Below are 8081 nucleotides of genomic sequence, written 5' to 3'. Positions count from 1 at the left end.
ATCTATTGACTCTTGTAAGTATAGCTCTTATTTTCTACCCTATATCATTTTTTTAAACCCAGTCCCTCTAATATAGTTTATAAAGCACAGAAATACTGATAGTGGATGCTCCTCCAATATATGCAAATAAGTTTATGTTTTAGAATAATCTCCTTTTTAAAAAAAGCAAATAAACTGTGAGTAAGCACTCTCGGAGTGCAGCCAAATTTCTATAAAATTCTCCATGGTAAACATGAAGAAGAATTATGGTCCAGTTTATGAAAAAACACTCTTCTCTATCATTCCACAGGAAAAGGTGACCCAGCAAGTCCTGATAAGTGTGCTTTGATTTGTTTGTCAGTGAACTAAGTGTGCACTGTTTTGTGTGTCGATTTCCAAGCTTCTGAAGAAGGCCAAAGCTGCCACGTTATACCATTGTGCAGACTGTGTTCAAGTTGGGATCGAACCGTACTGCCTTCCCTTCCACTGACTTTGTGTTGGTGTCATACATGGGATTTTCAAAAGCTGCTTGGCCATTGTTATTTTCATGAACTGAACATCCTGTATACTGGGTTTTGGGTGCAGTCCTGTAGATGAGAACACTAATTAGTTATACATTAACTTTCTTCCAGAAACAGCAGAATAGAACTCAAACACAATATATCAATACTTGAGTTATCACTGTTAATGGATAATATAACTTGAAAATATTGAGAAACCACAATTCATCAAATTTGAATAATTTACCTGTCACTTTTAAATCATGAATGACTTTTATTATTTACATACAATATATATTTATAAATGGTACCAATATGAGTAATATAAGTATAAATAAATATTATGGCTAGTCTTATAAATTTTCTTATGAGATAATGTTATCATAAATGATCATGTAAAATATAGCTAAATTATGATGATGATGAATTCAAATCTCATTACTATTCATTCCTCAAGTATTTATTGAGCATCCATTACATGCTAGGCATGACCCTAGGCATTGGATATATAATTTTTCTTTTTTACAAAAAACATACAAACTCATTATTCTCATATTACAAGGACAGCAATGAATAAATTAAAAATAAACAAGAAAAACGAAACAAGATAATGAAAATTGTTTTGCTGAAAAGGAAAATGGTTGATATGACCAGAAGTAACTGGGATCCATGTTAGGAGAGGTAATAAAGAAAATAAGGAAGTAAAATTTAATCTGAGACTTGAATGACAATAAGGAGTTCATTCTGCGGTAATAAGAAGGGAGTCCCAAGAAAAGCAGACATCTGATACTGACACCTAGTTTTGGAAAGTGCTTAGAGTATCCCAGAAACATAAATACTCAATTGGCTTAAAATTATATACATTAGAACAAGTAAACTCAAAATCTCAAAGACAAAATGACTAACTACACTGATATCTCATGTCATGAAATAGTTTCCAGAGTTCCTGATAACTGAATATTTGCTATTAGTTAACAAAACACATGGAATCTAAACTGGCTGGTATAAGGTGTTCATTTTGAATCCCTCCTTTATTTTTTGTCTCACTTTTGACTAATGTTTATTTCTAGTTTCTCTTTCCCACATCCTACAGCATAATTTGCTGACATTTGTAAATCAAATGATAAAAAATCAAATTGCAAAAAAATCATTTGTAAATAAAATTATAATTTTACATGTAAATCAAATGATCAAAGGCATACTTGAGTTTGAGCAAACTCTGGGAGATAGTGAAAGACAGGGAAGCCTGGTGTGCTGTACTCCACAGGGTCGCAAAAGTTGGACAAAACTTAGGGACTGAACAACAGCAACAAAAGCATACTTACCCCTATGTGTTCCTCAAATTTAATTCCTAAAAAGGCCTTAAAATAATTCTCTTTTGCTTACAACAAATAACACAAAATTTCAACTACTTATTTTATTATAATTTGTATTTGCCACTCTGTGATTGTCCTATCCTTAGCACATTTTCTGAATTTTTCTCTGTACTAAAAATTGTCAGGGATTTGTATGATAACATTTTAAAAAATCTATCTAAAATTGCTTTCAATAGCATCATCTATATATACATATATATAGTTATATAATGTAAATTATATTGCTTACAACTTGCTCTTGCCAGGTGCATAATTCTAATCGATCACATTCATCTCTCTTTTAAACTAGGTTCACAATAAAAACAGAAGCAACATCATTTCCTTCTAATTAGGTAAGGATCACAAAGATTTAAAAGATTTGTTTCTGCAAATATTAAGCAACAACTTTAAGGAAAATAACATCAAACTTTAGAAAAGTTTATACTATCAATAAAAATTAACTTAAAACTAATCAATGTTCTAAACATAAGAGCAAAATCTATAAAATACTTAGGAGAAAACACATAGGTAAACCTTCATGACCTTGCATTTGGCAATGGTCTCTTAGGTATAATACTAAGAGCAAAGTAACAGAAGAAAAAAGAAATAAATTGGACTTCATAAAAACGAAAAATTTGGTATATCAAGGGATACTATCAAGAAACTGTAACTACAACCCACGGAAAGAGAAATATTTGCAAACCATGTATCTGAAAAGGGTTTAGTATCCAGAATATATGGAGAACTCTTATACCTCAAAAATAAGACAAATTAGTCAATTTTAAAAATGGGCAAAGAATTTGAATAGGTATTTCTTCAAAGAATGTAGACAAATGACTAGCAGACACATGAAAAACACCCAATATAATTAGTAATTAGGGAAATGCAGATCAATATCACAACGAAATACAGTTCACTAGGATGGTTAAATGAAAATGAAATCACTCAGTCGTGTCCAACTCTTTGTGACCCCGTGGACTGCAACCTATCAGGCCCTTTTCTGTCCATGGGATTTTCTAGGCAAGAATACTTTTGTGGGTTGCCATTTCATTCTCCAGGGAATCCTCCTAACCCACGGATTGAACCCGGGTCTCCTGCATTGCAGGTAGACGCTTTACCATCTGAGCCACCAGGGAAACCATATTAAATGTGGTTAAATGAAGGAAAAAGGTTAAATGAAGGATTACCATATAATCCAAGAATTTCATTCTTGAATGCATACTCAAAAAACTGAAACAGGCGTCTGAATAAAACTTGTACACAGATGTGTATAGCAGCACTGTTCACAATAGCTCAAACATAGGAATAATCCAAATATCCATCAGCTGATGAATGGACATATTTAAACATAACATATTCAAACATACAATGGAATATTATTCAGCCACATAGTCAATAATATGTAGATGTGTAGTATGATAAGGATAACCTTGAAAACACTATATTATATTTAAGAAGCCAGATACAAAATGTCACATATTGTATGATTCCATATATATATAATATGCAGAAGGTGAACCAAAGTAATTACCTGAGACAGGGGTAGGAGGAGTAGGGAGTGACTGTTTAGTGGGTACAGTTTCCTTTTAGGCTGATGGTTTTGTGACATTGTGAGTATACTAAATGTCACTGAATTGTATATCTACAATGGTTTAAATCATTTTATGTGCATTTTACCACAATAATAAAAAATGATTAGCATAGCTTGCTTTATAAATAAATTTAGTGATGATTTTTATCATTAACAACATCTGATATCGACAAGGCCTGAATGACTGCTAATGCACAATTGTTACAAATTTGCATAATATTAATTAAATCATTCTTAGATAATACAGACTGGCATTTATAATAATGATATTAGTTTTTTTTTTTTTTTTTAATGTGCCAAATAACTTTATTTTTTTTTTCAATGTCTTATATTAGGTCTCTGATTTTAATTTCTTTTTTTTATTTTTTTATTTTTTAAAAGAAAAGATTTAAAAAGATTTAAAAAATTAGGTATTCATTTAGTTATCTGGTTACCAGCATACTTTCTTCTTCTCCTTTTTTTTTTTGCCTTTTTTTGTTTCCTTAATAAGCGATGGTCTCAAATAGTGGATTAACTGCATACTAAAGCCCTTCATCAAGATGTTGTAATGGACATAGCAAAGAGGGGTCAACTGATAATCTATACAGTCATATGTGAGATATGTAACAAATATACTAACTGCAGCATTTTCTAAAAGCAACAGAAGATAAATGAGAAGACTAGAAGATTTTATCATCTGTCAGCCTGGGTAAAATCTGTCAGTACTGTCATGTAAACTAAGAGGTTTAAACATAAACTTCTTCCTTGTTCTCTAAAGACACGTGGCAGCAGATATCACCTGTTCATTTTAAACCTTAACTTAGATTTTGTAAACTATAGTTTCAGCATGGATAGTATAAAAATAACTTATACAATTAGTTACATTCCAGAAAATTGACAGACAAAAAGGAGAAAGAATAAAGTTGAATGTTTGCACAACTCAACAGAGCGATTTTAGTTGTGTGTATATTGGGGTGATGGGATGATGGGCAGAGGAAATAATGGTTTTAACAAACTGTGGTTATATTTGCTACAACAATTCAGACCAAAAAAAAAAAAAAAAAACAGAAGTTAGAATTTGAATTGGAGAGTAAAAAGAACATAAAATATAGATTTGGGAAACATTTTATATTTAACATCAATAAACTTACCTTTGTTTATAGAGATAAAATCCAAATCCTGCAAATATAAGTGCAAAAAAAGGCACCAGAATAGCAATGGCCACGGAACTACTATTTGTACCATGAGGTTGATTTGAAGAATTTGAGCCTTCTGACATATTCAGTCCTATAAAAGGAAAAAAATAACATACAAATAAAAAATTAGGTATCTTTTATCAACTTGATATTTTTTAGAAACCAATTAATTTATTCCTTGCTCAAGATATTTATCTACTTGGAAATACAAAAATAATTCACAAAACTCCTTCATTTCCACACAATTTTACACAACACCTACTATGTATATTTTTCCAGGAAAGGATAAAGAATGAACAATAAGCTCAGTCTCTGAACTTTAGTTAATAACAACTGTAGGAAGAATACAGAGCCATAAATAAGTGTATATATGAAGCATGAATTAATGTTAGGCATATCTGTATAGAAAAGATATGTGATAGGAAAAGGAGGTTAAAATGATAAACATTTGAAAAGGCATAAATATTATTCTAAAGAGCTCAAAATTTTCACCCACCTACAGTGAGGAAGAACTGAAGATGTGTAGGGGAAAAAACTGCTCAGTGGTTATATACAAGATTTTAAACAGTGACTAAGGTGAGATGGACTTGAGAGAGTCTGGTCTGAAAGCAGGAGTAGTTTGAAGACATCCCAGATAAAAATGGAAATTAAGATGGGAACTATAGCACTAGGAAGAGCATGAAAAGATAGATTTCCAGGAACATTTCATATTTCAAATAAACAGAAGTTATCTGTGTGGATGAAGGAAGAAGGGTGTAAGAAGGCATAGGATTTAGGAGTGTTCTCCTTGGGACTGAGTAAATGGTTATGACATTCAGTTCAGTTCAGTCGCTCAGTCATGTCCGACACTTTGCGACCCCATGAATCACAGCATGCCAGGCCTCCTTGTCCATCACCAACTCCCGGAGTTCACTCAGACTCACATCCATCAAGTCAGTGATGCCATCCAGCCATCTCATCCTCTGTTATCCCCTTCTCCTCCTACCCCCAATCCCTCCCAGCATCAGAGTCTTTTCCAATGAATCAACTCTTCGCATGAGGTGGCCAAAGTACTGGAGTTTCATCTTCAGCATCATTCCCTCCAAAGAAATCCCAGGGCTGATCTCCTTCAGAATGGACTGGTTGGATCTGTTTGCAGTCCAAGGGACTCTCAAGAGTCTTCTCCAACACCACAGTTCAAAAGCATCAATTCTTCGGTGCTCAGCCTTCTTCACAGTCCAACTCTCACATCCATACATGACCACTGGAAAAACCAGAGCCTTGACTAGATGGACGGTTGTTGGCAAAGTAATGTCTCTGCTTTTGAATATGCTATCTAGGTTGGTCATAACTTCTCTTCTAAAGAGTAAGCGTCTTTTAATTTCATGGCTGCAGTCACCATCTGCAGTGATTTTGGAGCCCAGAAAAATAAAGTCTGACACTGTTTCCACTGTTTCCCCATCTATTTCCCATGAAGTGCTGGGACTGGATGCCATGATCTTCGTTTTCTGAATGTTGAGCTTTAAGCCAATTTTTTCACTGTTCTCTTTCACTTTCATCAAGAGGCTTTTTCGTTCCTCTTCACTTTCTGCCACAAAGGTGGTGTCATCTGCATATGTGATGTTATTGATATTTCTCCTGGCAATCTTGGTTCCAGCTTGTGCTTCTTCCAGTCCAGAGTTTCTCATGATGTATTCTGCATATAAGTTAGATAAGCAGGGTGACAATATACAGCCTTGATGTACTCCTTTTCCTATTTGGAACCAGTCTGTTGTTCCATGTCCAGTTCTAATTGTTGCTTCCCACCTCTTGAAGAATATTCCACAGTTTATTGTGATCCTCACAAAGGCTTTGGCATAGACAATAAAGCAGAAATAGGTGTTTTTCTGGAACCCTCTTGCTTTTTTCCATGATCCAGCATATGTTGGCAATTTGATCTCTGGTTCCTCTGCCTTTTCTAAAACCAGCTTGAACATCAGGAAGTTCATGGTTCACATATTCCTGAAGCCTGGCTTGGAGAATTTTGAGGATTCCTTTACTAGCATGTGAGATGAGTGCAATTGTGCGGTAGTTTGAGCGTTCTTTGGCATTGCCTTTCTTTGGGATTGGAATGAAAACTGACTTTTCCGGTCCTGTGACCACTGCTGAGTTTTCCAAATTTTCTGGCATATTGAGTGCAGCACTTTCACAGCATCATCTTTCAAGATTTGAAATAGCTCAACTTGAATTCCATCACCTCCACTAGCTTTGTTTGTAGTGATGCTTTCTAAGGCCCACTTGACTTCACATCTAGGATGTCTGGCTCTAGGTGAGTGATCACACCGTCATGATTATCTCGGTCATGAAGATCTTTTTTGTATAGTTCTTCTGTGTATTCTTGCCACCTCTTCTTAACATCTTCTGCTTCTGTTAGGTCCATACCATTTCTGTCCTTTATCGAGCCCATCTTTGCATGAAATGTTCCCTTGTTTCTCTAATTTTCTTGAAGAAATCTCTAGTCTTTCCCATTCTGTTGTTTTCCTCTATTTCTTTGCATTGATCGCTGAGGAAGGCTTTCTTATCTCTTCTTGCTATTCTTTGGAACTCTGCATTCAGATGCTTGTATCTTTTCTACTTTGCTTTTTGCTTTTCTTCTTTTCACAGCTATTTGTAAGGCCTCCTCACACAGCCATTTTGCTTTTTTGCATTTCTTTTCCATGGGGATGATCTTGATCCCTGTCTCCTGTACAATGTCACAAACCTCAGTCCACATCAGGCACTCTATCTATCGGATCTAGGCCCTTAAATCTATTTCTCACTTCCATTGTATAATCATAAGGGATTTGGTTTAGGTCATAAGGGATTTGATTCAGGTCACTAGACCTGAATGGTCTAGTGGTTTTCCCTACTTTCTTCAATGTCAGTCTGAACTTGTCAATAAGGAGTTCATGATCTGAGCCACAGTCAGCTCCTGGTCTTGTTTTTGTTGACTGTATAGAGCTTTTCCATCTTTGGCTGCAAAGAATATAATCAATTTGATTTCGGTGTCGACCATCTGGTGATGCCCATGTGTAGAGTCTTCTCTTGTGTTGTTAGAAGAGGGTGTTTGCTATGACCAGTGCATTTTCTTGGCAAAATTCAATTAGTCTTTGCCCTGCTTCATTCTGTATTCCAAGGCTAATTTGCCTGTTAATCCAGGTGTTTCTTGACTTCCTACTTTTGCATTCCAGTCCCCTATAATGAAAAGGACATCTTTTTGGGTGTTAGTTCTAAAAGGTCTTGTAGGTCTTCATAGAACCGTTCAACTTCAGCTTCTTCAGCGTTACTGGTTGGGGCATAGACTTGGATTACTGTGATATTGAATGGTTGGTTTGCCTTGGAAACGAACAGAGATCATTCTGTCGTTTTTGAGATTGCATCCAAGTACTGCATTTCAGACTCTTTTGTTGACCATGATGGCCACTCTATTTCTTCTGAGGGGTTCCTGCCCACAGTAGTAGATATAATGGTCATCTGTAGTTAA

At 34.9% G+C, this 8081-nt stretch overlaps 1 protein-coding gene across 1 annotated transcript in view; it reads right to left on the bottom strand.

The window, feature by feature from the left end:
- Positions 1-297: 297 nt before the first annotated feature.
- CSMD3 (CUB and Sushi multiple domains 3) overlaps positions 298-8081 on the bottom strand; it is a 1491512-nt gene continuing 1483728 nt past the window's right edge. The window contains exons 71-72 of the mRNA XM_010863441.1: positions 4556-4691; positions 298-566 (exon numbers count right to left, since the gene is read on the bottom strand). Of these exons, the coding sequence (XP_010861743.1) occupies positions 407-566; positions 4556-4691 (296 nt within the window). The 3' untranslated portion in view covers positions 298-406. The remainder of the gene's footprint in view (positions 567-4555; positions 4692-8081) is intronic.

The sequence above is a fragment of the Bison bison genome, unplaced genomic scaffold (genome assembly GCF_000754665.1).
Source record: "Bison bison bison isolate TAMUID 2011002044 unplaced genomic scaffold, Bison_UMD1.0 scf7180017864491, whole genome shotgun sequence".
In the NCBI taxonomy this organism is placed as follows: Eukaryota; Metazoa; Chordata; class Mammalia; order Artiodactyla; family Bovidae; genus Bison; species Bison bison.
The sequence above is the reverse complement of the archived record's forward strand: the minus strand, read 5'-3'. Positions and strand labels throughout refer to the sequence as shown.